This window comes from Peromyscus californicus, unplaced genomic scaffold (genome assembly GCF_007827085.1).
Source record: "Peromyscus californicus insignis strain IS unplaced genomic scaffold, ASM782708v3 Scaffold_8__1_contigs__length_139910024, whole genome shotgun sequence".
Classification (NCBI taxonomy): Eukaryota; Metazoa; Chordata; class Mammalia; order Rodentia; family Cricetidae; genus Peromyscus; species Peromyscus californicus.
Window position 1 is genome coordinate 47,952,156 of NW_026294606.1, and position 12,382 is coordinate 47,964,537.

Sequence of the window (12,382 nt, forward strand, 5' to 3'; positions counted from 1 at the left end):
GGTTAAGAGCACTAATTGCTCTTCTAGAGGTCCTGAGTTCAATTCCCAGCAGCCATCTGTAATGGGCTCCGATGCCTTCTTCTGGCATGCAGGCAAACATGCAGACAGAACACTGTGTACATAATAAATAAATCTTAAGAAACAGAACAAAACAAAAAAATATATTTAACTATAATATAATAATATATAATATGATATATATAATAAAAAGAATAAATTTAAAAATTTTCCATTTCTTTGGCCTGGTTTTCCTCACTTTTATTCGTTGATCACACTTTTTCACTTACATACTTTATAAAGCTTCACCCCTGAAATCATTAAGCATCATTCCTTTTTGACTTCTGACCCCAGATCAAGAATTATTCCCTTACTATGTACTTACAGTGTTTTGGCATAATTTAATATATTATGTATTTATCATTTCCTCCATTCTAATCATTCCTCATAATTATCTGCTGTTTCATACTAAACTATTCCATGCTTAGTACTAACTAGCACTAAGTATTTTAACATCTTAAATCAGTGGTTCTCAAACTTCCTAACCCTGCACCCTTTAATACCGTTCATGTTGTGGTGACCCAACCATAAAATTATTTTCGTTGCTACTTCATAACTGTTATTTTGCTACTATTATGAATTGTAATGTGAATGCCTGTTTACCAATGGTCTTAGGGGATCTCTGTGAAAGAGTCATTCAACCCCCAAAGGGATTGAAGCCCACAGGTTGAGGACCACTGCCTTAAGCAGGCACGCAAAATTGTAAATTTTATTTCTAAAACTAGACAATGCCTCTCCACACTAAACTTGAAACCTAATTCATAGCTGTTTCTTGAGGGGAATATGTTTAGTGATCTCTTTCCCCAGAGAATATACCCTATATTTAATTTTGTATTCATTTCAGTGTTCCTAGATCCTGAGAACCAAACTTCACCTCAACAATGTTGCTTGAAATTGAGTTTCCCTTCTCGTGATTCAGCAAAGCTGGCACAGTACAGCAATCAGGCTGCCAAATCAAATTCCAATACTAATCCCTACAGTTAGTAAAGACAGCATGACTCTCAAATTCTCAGTTTTTAGGAAAAATATATACCTACTTTGCTAACTTATTTTATGCAAACGATAAAGTATTGAGTACACTGCAGTTATAAAACTTATTTTCAATTAACAGCAGCCATCATTCACTATCCCCACCACCATTTCTTTGTTTTTTTCCATCACTAGTTCCTGAGTGAGGTAATGCAATTACCACTTGCTATCAGCTAATAGAAAAGGCGGTGTTTTATAAATCAAAATACTTGCAACACAGGGTTGATTGGACTTAAAAGTAAAATCTGAGTTTTAAAAATTACATTTTTCAACTTGTCCAAATTAATATTTTACCTTCAATGTTCTAGGTTTAGCTTAGGAAGTCTCCTGGCTACTTTTCCTTTTTACAGTAGTGTCCTGGCCAGTTTTACGTCAACTTGACACAACCTGAAGTCATCTGAGAGGAGGAAGCCTCAACTGAGACAATGCTTCCAGAATATTGGGCTGTAGGCAAGTCTGTGGAGCATTTATTGATGGGGGAGGGCCCAGTCCATTATGGGTGGTGCCATCCCTGTGCTGGTGGTCCTGGGTTCTATATGAAAGCAGGCTGAGCAAGCTTGGGGAACCAAGCCAGAAGCAGCACCCCTCCATGGCCTCTGCATCAACTCCTGCCTCCAGGTTCCCACCTGATTGAGTTCCTGTCTTGGCTTCCTCAGTCAACTGTGACTCAGGATATGTAAGCCAAATAAACCCTCTTTTCCTCTCCAACTTGCTGCAATAGTAATCCCAGCTAAGACAAGTGGGATGGGATTCAACAGATCAAAGTGAACTTTCATTCCGATGAATTATAAACTCTATAAACATACCCACTAGACTGTGTCTGACACAAAGCAATTGTTTTAAAAATTAAACATTTTAAAAATATTCTCTATTTCCTATAAGAATTTTAGTTTTAGTTTAATTTTAAATTTTTTTTTTTTTTGAGACAGGGTTTCTTTGTGTAGCTTTGCGCCTTTCCTGGAACTCACTCTGTAGTCCAGGCTGGCCTCGAACTCACAGAGATCCGCCTGGTTCTGCCTCCCGAGTGCTGGGATTAAAGGCGTGCGCCACCACCGCCCGGCTTAATTTAAAAAATTTTTAATAGTATTAGTTTTAATTTTTTTTAGCATTTTCTTTTCACTTAATAACAAGAAGTAACTTTAAGATCTGAAATAACTATTATCTCCCACTTTCAACGGACATAACTGATAAATAAATACAATGAAAGGCAGGCCTCAGAGTTTTCTCCAGATATTTAATGAACTCAAGAATCATGTAGCCACATTCCATGAAATGCAATTTCCTGTAGTAGAGTCTGCAGCCCTGCTGAGGCAAACAAAAGCATTACAAGATCACTAAAAGCCTTAAACAGATGTATTTCTGTTCTTACCTGCCAGAACGTAGTTTGTGATGTAATACAGAGATAAATAAGATTGTCTCTTGAGTGTTCTCTAATTTTCAGACCTTAAATAGACGAAACACAAAAAACCTCTACTTAAACATATGAGTTCTAAATATTACTTTTACTATAAACTTTTTTCTCTCAATATAGACAGGAAGGCCAGCCTTTGGTATAAATAATGTATTTCCATGACAACACCTAAAGAATACCGCTAGTGTGCACTATCATTGGGGAAATCTTTTGGTAAGGGCACAGCTAACGCCTCTTTACTCTCAGTGAGTGCTCTGGGCTGATGGATGAACACACTGAATTTAACACCCTGGTTGTTGGCAGCTCTGACAAAACCACTATTGGCAGTCATCGTGATGGCTTTCAGGGTATCCCCCGTCCCAAAAATCGTTAATGAACGGCTATTAATCTTTGAACTTGCCACTAGTCTCAAGGCACGCTCAGAAGGCTGGTCTGGTACCACACTGATTCGTTTAATTAGTACAGTGGCCCTCTCTCTCTCTCCTGGTCCCCCTAAGGTATCTAGAATAGACTGAAAATCCTTGACAGCAGATTCACAGGCAAACAACTCCTTGTCCTTCATAAATGCTTCCAGCTGAGGCAAAACCTGCTCTTTCCTCTCTTGCTCGGCTTGTTCTGTGAGAACTTTCTCTTTGAAGATAAAGTGGCAGCCTCCGTAACTCATGGCAGACACATATGTGATTAAAGTCGTGATGTCCAGATTCACTCTTTTGCATACATCAACCTTGATCTCTGTTGGAAATGCAACGTGTGCCAGTACATTTTCTCGGTCCACTCTTGTCACCTGCAGAAGTTCTTGGCCCTCCTCATCGGACTCACTCTCACTCAGCTGTAACTCTTCAGGGTGATTTAACAGAGAGTTGACGGCTACGATGTCTCCTCTTACAGATATGCCCATATCTTTCAGCTTTTCTGCCATGGGGCTAGAGACGCTGTTGTAGAATGCAAACACAATGTGAGGGTTGCTATACTGCACTGGTTGTTGGTGACTGGCCTGAAGGAAGTCTTCAGCCTGCTCAATGATGCTTTTGTCGCCATACTGGCCCCTGCCCAGCCAGATGTTGTGCAGTGCTTCAGCCTTCCGGCCAATAGCTTTGACCCAAGTATGACCTCCATTTGCTACTACGTCCACCACAAGAGTCTGTTTTTCTCCCAAGGTATCTGTGTAACCAAAAACACGAAGAACACTAACAACTTCTTCCAGGTTCTCTGCCGATTCCACAATGGCTTTCAAGTGTGTTAGATTTGTGCTTTGCAAATGGGATTCTTTAATAGCTACCTTCCCAGCCTCTATTTTCTGTAAGAATTTTAGCTCTGCCTTGAGTTTGCTACACAGCTTTGCACCACCTTCTATGCCACCTTTTCTTGATCTGGAAAGGGATTCCGCTCTCTTGATCAGTTCCTTGGCTATGGCAATTCTTTCAGAGAGCATGGAGTGGGCAGACATGCTGACAGCATTATTCCTTTCATGGAAGACCACAAACAGCGACAATCTCAATGTACTTCTATGATGTAATTAAATGATTAAAAAGCCCGATCTAGCAACAGAGTTCAGGAAGGTTGAGACTATGAACTTGGGCTTCCGTGTGAGGGACTTTGGGAGAGCTTGCCTCCCTCCTTTGACAGCAGAAACAAGCAGTATGTTTGAACTCTTCCTCAAGTGTGCTAGATTCTGACACTTGTTTAGACCTTCATTTCTTCAGGCCATGAGATCCGCAGCAAGCCCTATGTCAGGATAAAAAGCAGGAGTTTGGCAATGTGCTCTGTATCTCTATCAATAACTAGTCTTACTATTCAGCTACTGAAAAAATTTTAAAGGTCCCGAACATCAAGATTAAAAGTTTAAAATAGCTTCCCATACACTCTTTCAATTAGGAAACCCCAACAACCATCCCTGCCAAAAGTGCTTGTCCCCAGGAACCTAGACTCTCCCCACCCCCAACTCAACTCTCCCCACTCCAGCCAACCCCACTCCCTACTGCCTACATCTGGTCTCTTCTCCGGAAAGACATCAGACTGTGCCTTCAACTACAACCATCCTCACTATCCAAGGACCCATCCCAACAACTCCTCCCAAATGTCCTGCCTGCCTCCAGCACCTTTTCCCATATCCCTCTTTCAAGTAGGGAGCCAGCAACTCCTGCCACTAACTGCATCCATCCATTCCCACTGAAAGCCCTTGCCCCCATCCCTAGCTGGGTAGCCGAGATTCACCCACTAACTCAACTCTACCCACCCCACTCGCTGATATGCACACCTAGTCCCATTTCTAGGTAGACAGCAGACTCATGTCTCCAACTACACAACCTGATGACCACCTCTCTCTAGGGAGAGGCTTTAGACTGAAACCAGTAACTCCACCAGCACTCACTGCCTGAGGAAAAGTACCGAGTACCTCCCACAGACTCCTGAAGATTGACTGTGAAAATCCTCTCTCTAAAGAAACTGACAGTATGCACAAGACCTACATAAAATCAATTAGCAATAATCACGCCTCGGATAAACCTCATTGGCTATGATACTGCCACTGCGCAAAGCTAAGACCTACATAAAATCAAACCAGAAAAAAAAAAACCCAGCATAGGGAAGGGGAAGCGGGCACAAAGTTCCATCTCTTACCAAGACACTATTTGCAATTCATTACTGCTGGGGGAGGAAATATTAGTTTTCTTCAATGGAGTGACACTGTGTATATCATCTGAACTCCAGGGCAAGCCTCATGCTCAGGAATAGTAAACCAACACAATACGGACTCCATGTTTTTTGTGTGCTTTGTTTTTTGTTGTTTTGAGACAACATGAATTTGGGTGGGAGGGGAGGGAAGGCATATCTGGGAGGGGAAAGACTATATAAAATATATGAAAAAAATTTATATTAAACAAAACAAAAAAACTTTTCAACACTGAAAAAAGATATTGAATAGATATCAGAAGTTGGAAAGACCACGCAAGTGTTGTTGGATTAATATTGTGAAAATGGCTATTCTACCAAAAGCAAACTACTATATTCAACACACTCCCCATCAGATTTCCAAAACAATTCTTTACAGAATTTGAAAAGCAATATTAAATTTCATACGGAACTACAAAAAAATAAATTAATAAATAAAACCCAGAATAGCAAAATCAATCCTGAACAGCAAAAGAATGGCTGGAGGTATCACCTCAAACGTCAAGCCATACTACAGAGTTCTAACAATGACAACAGCAGAGTGCTAGCATCAAAACAAACTCATTGATCAAGGGAAAATAAATCGAGGACCCATATATGAAGTCCCACTCCTAAAGCCACGTGACTTTTGACAAAGACGTCAACAATACACACTGGAGAAAATAAAGCATCTTCAACAGACGGTGCTGGTCCAACTGGACAGCTAAAGTGGAAGAGTGAAACTTGATCCCCATCTCTCACCTTACACAAAACTCAACTCCAAATGGGTCAAGGACCTCAACCTAAGATCTGATATCCTAACTCTCTCTGATAGAGGAGAGAGTATAGAACATACTAGACTCATTGACATAGGAAAGGACTTTCTAAACAGGACCTTTAAGACACAGACATTAAGAACAATAATTAATAAAGGAAACCTGAAACTAAAACATTTCTATTCCATAAAAGATGCCATTACCTGAGTAAAGAGGCAGCCTACAAAATGGGGGGGGGGGGGGGGAGAATGCCATCTATACACCTGACAGAGGGTTAGTGTCTAGAATATATAAAGAACTGAAAACATACCCATGGAGGTCAGGACATTACTAAAGAACCATAGGGAGGGGCTTTTAAGGGAGGAGAGATAGAATACACTGGTGTTAAGGGTAAAATGGAAAAATGGTACAGGAATGACTAAACTAGGGTGAGAGTGGAGTGTAGGGTAGAGGGAAATAATAACACTAATGACCTTTCAAAAAAGACACATGGAAACCTACTACATTGACATTCATACACACACACACACACACACACACACACACACACACACACACACACACCAAGAGTAAAAATGTAGTTACCTTACAACAGAGTGTCATGTGTCCCTGAGACCCAAGGCTAACAAATAAAAAGCCCAGTGTCAGAAATGGGTTACTTCTTTTGGAGCTGCTGGCCAGTGAGTTCCCATAGATCTCCAGACATTACAGGGTATTGCCAATGTTCTTGGTCATCATATAGAACTTGACAGTATGACCTTATTGCTGAAAACACCACCATCTGGGTCACAGAACATGGAGAAATCAGGTTGGTAAACACCTGGAAGTTTCATTCCCACTGGCTAGTTTTCATTCTTCTGCAAGGTATTATGCAGGCTAACAGAAAAGTTATCTTCAATAATATCCAGCTATGAATCCTTGGAGTTACAATTATGACTGGCCTGGCAAGACAGGCCCATCAGTACAATAGCAGCACAAATATCAAGGGAGTAACCAACCACTTTATGGTTGAATTTAAATCCTACCCCACAGGATAAAACCCATACCCGGCATCATTATTAGGCTGAGAACCTGTGCTAGGCAGGTCACAGGCCCTAGAGGAAAACTTACTACTATTATGTTGCTAAATAGACAGTAAAAAACTAACTCCTAGCTGGGCAGTGGTGGAGTACTCCTTCATTCAATCCCAGCACTTAAGAGGCAGAGGCAAATGTGCCTCTCCAAGTTCGAAGCCAGCCTGGTCTACAAAATGAGTTCCAAGATGGCCAGGGCTACACAGAGAAACCCTGTCTCAAAAAACCAATAATAATAATAATAATTAATAATAATAACAAACTAACTCCTAATGACTTATCATTACACCCATAGATGAATGCACCGCTCAACCCTCATCTGAGAAGCTTCTGAGAAGTTTCTATTTATAATAGGTGGTAATTAAAACTGTGATTCACAACTGGTCAAGGTGCAGGGAATGTAAGACTGCATGACTCTCAGCCCTAAAGGGAACATATGTAACATCCTCTCTCCCAAGCCCCAGAGACAGAAGTCGTGGATGATGACAAGAAAACCTCTTCTGGACACAGCAGGGCAGCTGTCTATATGAACTCACATTGGTTGTGTCAGCATGCACAAAACTTGTGCAAGCACAAGCCAGACTAAATACCGAGCATGAAGAGGGGAGTTGGGCCCAGAATCCCTCCACTACCAGGCAACTACTGGCAAGTTTTAGCTGCTGGGAGAGGGAAAGAGAGTTTCTCTAAGAGTATTGCCCCTAGTATGCTACCCACTCTCCAGTGAAAGATCACACATTCAAGACTACTGAAGGAGGGGCAGCGGTAGATGGATAGGGACGGTGTGGTAGATCTGGTAATAGCTGGGGGAGCTAGGGTGAATATGAACAAAACACATGATATGAAATTCTCAAAAGACTAACTGATTTTTTTAAATGTAAAAACAATCATTTAACATAAAGAAGATACAAACTGTTCAAAGCAAGGGTCTCTCCTAAACTGGCAATACCAGGGTCTATCACCTTTTACTCCTTCAGTACATGATCTGTTTCCCTGGCTTTGTTTTTTTTTTAAGACAGTGTTTCTATATGTAGCCCTGGCTGTCCTGGAACTTGCTTTATAGACCAGACTGGCCTTGAACTCGAAGATCTGCCTGCCTCTGCTTCCCAAGTACTGAGATTAAAAGTGTGCACCATCACGCCCGGATAGATGTCTTTTAAGGAGCTGCCTCTTGATTTCCACAGGGTACAGATGCCAAGGAATCAAGACTGCATGATTTCTGCATGTGATGTCAACTTAGCATGTTTTTAAAAGAACAAAGGGGACAACCAATTTGCTTCCCGTTCCCATTCTGAAGGAAAAGCTGGAAGAAGGACTCAAAAGAGCACACAGCAGGGTGGCCAGGCTGGCTTGTTGAACTATAAGCAGGTGGGAGGGCCGGAGGTGAGGTGCTTCTGGGTGGGTATGGTTCCCCTCCCGGTACGTCTACCTGCACAGCTGAGCCTGGCCCAACAGGTCCGGATCAAACAGGCTCCTGCTGGCCCACTGCTTAGAGGCCAGAATAGGGAAGAGGCAGAACTGACCCTTCCTGCCGGGACACCCGGCCCAGCCCCTCCCTCTCTTCCCACCTCCCTCTCTTCCCCACTCACTCCCTCAGACCCCGGATCCTCACCAGCAGCGCCACAGACCCCACGCGCACATGGCGAGGGCACACAGAGGCAGTATGCAGGGACAGCTCACCAGCCAGCCCTCACCTTGCTCTGCTGAGACACTCCGCCTGCTGAGTCCCGCCTCCGGCATTACGTGGTTCCGGCCGGGTGAGCTTGAGCTCGAGTGCAGGCGGCAGCGCAGCGGCCATATTTGTTGAGGGCACCAGTGTGACTGAAAGCTGAGCTGCCAGAGAGCAGAGGCGGGTCTAGGGCTGGGTCTCACTCGCACTGAGTCCTGGATGGTAAAACTTATTTGGGTCTCAGGTTTGGCTATTTTTAACAAAATAAAAACCGGAGAGCCAGCAGAGGCTCCAAACGCCGCTCGGAAGCACTTTCAGTTGCACCATCCTGGCCTTTCATAGAAGCCTTTAAATGTGCTGTCCAGCCGAACAGAGCAGAGAACTGCGTGGCTTCTGACGGGCTGGGAATATTTAGCCAAGTGGAGTGTCCAACATTACCGGAAAAGAAACTGAGAAAGAAAAACTAATTTTAAATATTAGACTTAAGTTGTCATCTTTTTTTTTTTTCCTGGTATCTGCTCCTTGTCCCAAGCGGTAATTGGAGGATAGAAGTTAACTGCAAATCACACTACCCAAATCATCTGAAGACAGGAGCAATGTCCCATTTGGTGCTTACGGTGGGTGGCCAGCGCTATTCCAAATACATTACGCACTGATTTATTTAGTGATAAACTGACGGTAGATACATGAATTTTGCAGCGGAGTCACAAACAAGTTATTTAAACCCAGGTAGCCCCTGGGTTTACATGCCTCCGCTGACACAGCCTAAAACACCTGCCAGGGCTTATCAAGCACAAACTCCAGAAGGGCTTTGGAACCGAACTTCAGGTGTCTAGACGGGGACAGAATTAGAAACAGATTCCTTAAAAGCCTTTGTTAAGAACATACCAGAGTCCTCTCTTCCATCCGGCACAGCTGGTCCATTCCTCATCCTTCCCCAGAAATAAGTTTATGATGATGGAAGGTGGACAAGGGTGCCAGATTAAAGACCAACGAAAGACTGGCCCCATTATTGTGAAGTTTTTCTGACTAAAACTGTGCTACTAGCCTGCTTGCTCCTAGAGTTACCCATTACCCATCCTCCTCCACCTTTCCCCTGGAAACAGTAAATACTTCCATTACCCATCCTCCTCCACCTTTCCCCTGGAAACAGTAAATAAATAAATACATAAAACTCCAAAGAAATCTGACAGTCACAGTATACAAGAAACCAGGTAGGTACCAGGCTTCCAAGTTACCAGACTCATTTACATGCTTCCAAAGATTCTTCCGTTTGGAATTTAGAGGGCAGAGACAGAGCAACAAAGTGGTTTTAAGAAGTACCTTACACATAGAACCTTCAAATGATCGGTTACTTTGGCCCTCAAATAAGAAGTTTCTTCACTTAAGAGATGGCATAGCATAGGAAACAGCTCTTCAAACTTTAAACAATTGACTAGAACGTATAGTAAGACTGAAAAACAGCAAAAAGCAAGTCAGATATCCAATTAACAGAAAATTTAGGTCCTTAATCAAGAAAATTAAATTGAAAAATTTAAATATACTAAAAAATTTACAGAGAAGAGAATTTAATGTTCGCAGTAAAGAACCTGCTTGGGTGTTCGGTGCAATGAACATTAAGAAACAGCAAAGGTGATTGCTTTGGCAGCACATCAACTACACCCAGTGAGCCAGAGATTAGCACGGCCCCCAAGAGAAGGACCAAGTCATCCATATGTAAACAAACAAACAACTCACCAAAGGGTCAATAAAACCACTGTGAGATTCCAGAATACTGAAAATTCCAAAGGCCACAGAGAGGAAAGTATTTCCTCACAGACAAGAACTGTTACTAATAAAAGGGCCATTGGTCCCAGCACTTGGGAGGCAGAGCCAGGCGGATCTCTGTGAATTCGAGGCCAGCCTGGGCTACCAAGTGAGTTCCAGGAGAGGTGCAAAGCTACACAGAGAAACCCTGTCTCAAAAAACCAAAAAAAAAAAAAAAAAAAAAAGGGCCATTGGACAGGTTGCCAGGGAATTAAAATTCTAATGCAAGGAAAGTACTAAGCCCTCCCACTGACTTATCAGTTTACTCTCTGTACAGTGGGCAGAGGTTAGGGCCGGGAAAGCTTGCAAACACTGGCAGGAAAGTCAGTGAGGTTAATACCAAGAGCCAGAAATTTCTGTCTATGATAATTACTGAAATTACAAAAACTCATCAAAGTACTCGGTGCTCCATTATAAAGCAGAGTCCTCCTCATTCTTCCCTTTCCAATTCCCTTCTATCCCCTCAACATACATAAATTTTAATAACATCCATGTTTCTCTTCTAGTAACTTTGTAAACTTATAGTAAGGGATGAAAGACAAAAATCTTTCAGATACGGACTGAACCAAATGTTGGGAGAAGCTATGAACACTGGGAACATTATAATACATAAGATTAAAAGAAACTAAAATCCACAAGCCTAAAGTGATTTGAGAGTTTAAGAATGTTTAGAAATATGATGGGTCCCTACATTAAACAATTGAGTTTCTGAAATAACTGACAAAAAGGAACCAGCTTAGTTTCAAGGCCAATGAAAGAAACTATTTTGTTCAGTTTTGTGGAGAATGGAGTTGTAGGCAGCTCTGCATTTAACGGAGACAGAAGAAAACTAGCCCTGCATCTAACCTGCATGTTACCTCTCACCTCTGTTCTGCAGGACGGCCTCTGCTGCGCCTTTCCCTGTCCTAAATTTATATACCTTTACTTTTCTTTTTCTTTGATTTATAAATGTTGACATTCTTCTGGGTTTCTTCTGTATACCTTTGCCTGTCCTGGAACTCTGTATACCAGGCTGTCCTCGAGCTGTCTCTGCCTCCAGAGTGCTGTGATTAAAGGAGTAAGCCACCATCACTCAGCATCCTGTTTTGTTTAATTTAGACATCAGAGGTCTAAATTGAATAGAAGCTAACAGAAATGCCAGTCTTTTCACCTACAATACCAAATTCAGCCAAAAAAGAAAACAACTCTCTAATTCAATGGTTCTCAGCCTTCCTAATTATTTCCATTGCTATTTTGTAACTGTAATTTTGCTGTTATGAATTATAATGTAAATGTTTTCTGAATGTCTTAGGCGACCCCTGAAAAGGTCCTTCAACCGCCCCCCAAAAGGGTGGCAGCCGCCGGTTGAGAACCACTGCTCTTTACAAACTCAGCCAGTATATTAGTTGACTTTAAAAAACCCTTTTTAATGTTATGCTTATTATTGTGCTAGATTCAAATACACTAAGGCCTATCTAGAGATATGGTGCTCTCAAGACACAACTTTCATTATTTTTAATTTGTGTTTTGTCTGCATGTATCTGTGCACATGTGTGTACCTGGTACCCATAAGGGGATTTCAGCTCCTCTGGAATTGGAGCTATGGATGGTTGTGAGCCACCATGTAGGTATTGGGAACTGAACCCAAATTCTTTTCAAAAGCAACAAGTGCTCTTAACTGATGAGCATCTCTCCAGCTCCTTTAGACATATCTTAAAAGAGAAGGGCAGGGCAGAGGATAAGTCTCACCAGCTAAACTGCCTGCAGTGAAGTGTGAGAACTGGAATATGGATACAAGGTACCCACAGGAATGTGTGGCAAGCATGGCAGCCTTTTAGTCCCAGCATTCAGAAGGCAGAGACAGGATTTCCAGAGTAAACTAGCTATACTAGCTAGTCATCAGGCAAACTCTGGGTCTCAATACATAAGGTGGAGT

The 12,382-nt window shown here is 42.1% G+C and overlaps 1 protein-coding gene and 1 pseudogene across 4 annotated transcripts; both read right to left on the bottom strand.

The window, feature by feature from the left end:
• Positions 1-2,300: 2,300 nt before the first annotated feature.
• Positions 2,301-9,116, bottom strand: CUNH7orf25 (chromosome unknown C7orf25 homolog). Of its 4 annotated transcripts, none has more exons than XM_052727261.1 (3): positions 8,687-9,116; positions 6,508-6,703; positions 2,301-4,222 (listed from the first exon to the last, which is right to left on the bottom strand). In XM_052727261.1, the coding sequence occupies exon 3, from the start codon at positions 3,942-3,944 to the stop codon at positions 2,679-2,681; it is 1,266 nt and encodes a 421-aa protein (XP_052583221.1). In that variant the 5' UTR covers positions 3,945-4,222; positions 6,508-6,703; positions 8,687-9,116; the 3' UTR covers positions 2,301-2,678. The 4 variants fall into 4 exon arrangements, with proteins under 4 accessions (XP_052583221.1, XP_052583220.1, XP_052583222.1 ...); XM_052727260.1 differs by having other exon boundaries at positions 8,605-9,116; XM_052727262.1 differs by lacking the exon at positions 6,508-6,703.
• Positions 4,971-5,036, bottom strand: LOC128104897 (uncharacterized; annotated as a pseudogene).
• Positions 9,117-12,382: the final 3,266 nt, after the last annotated feature.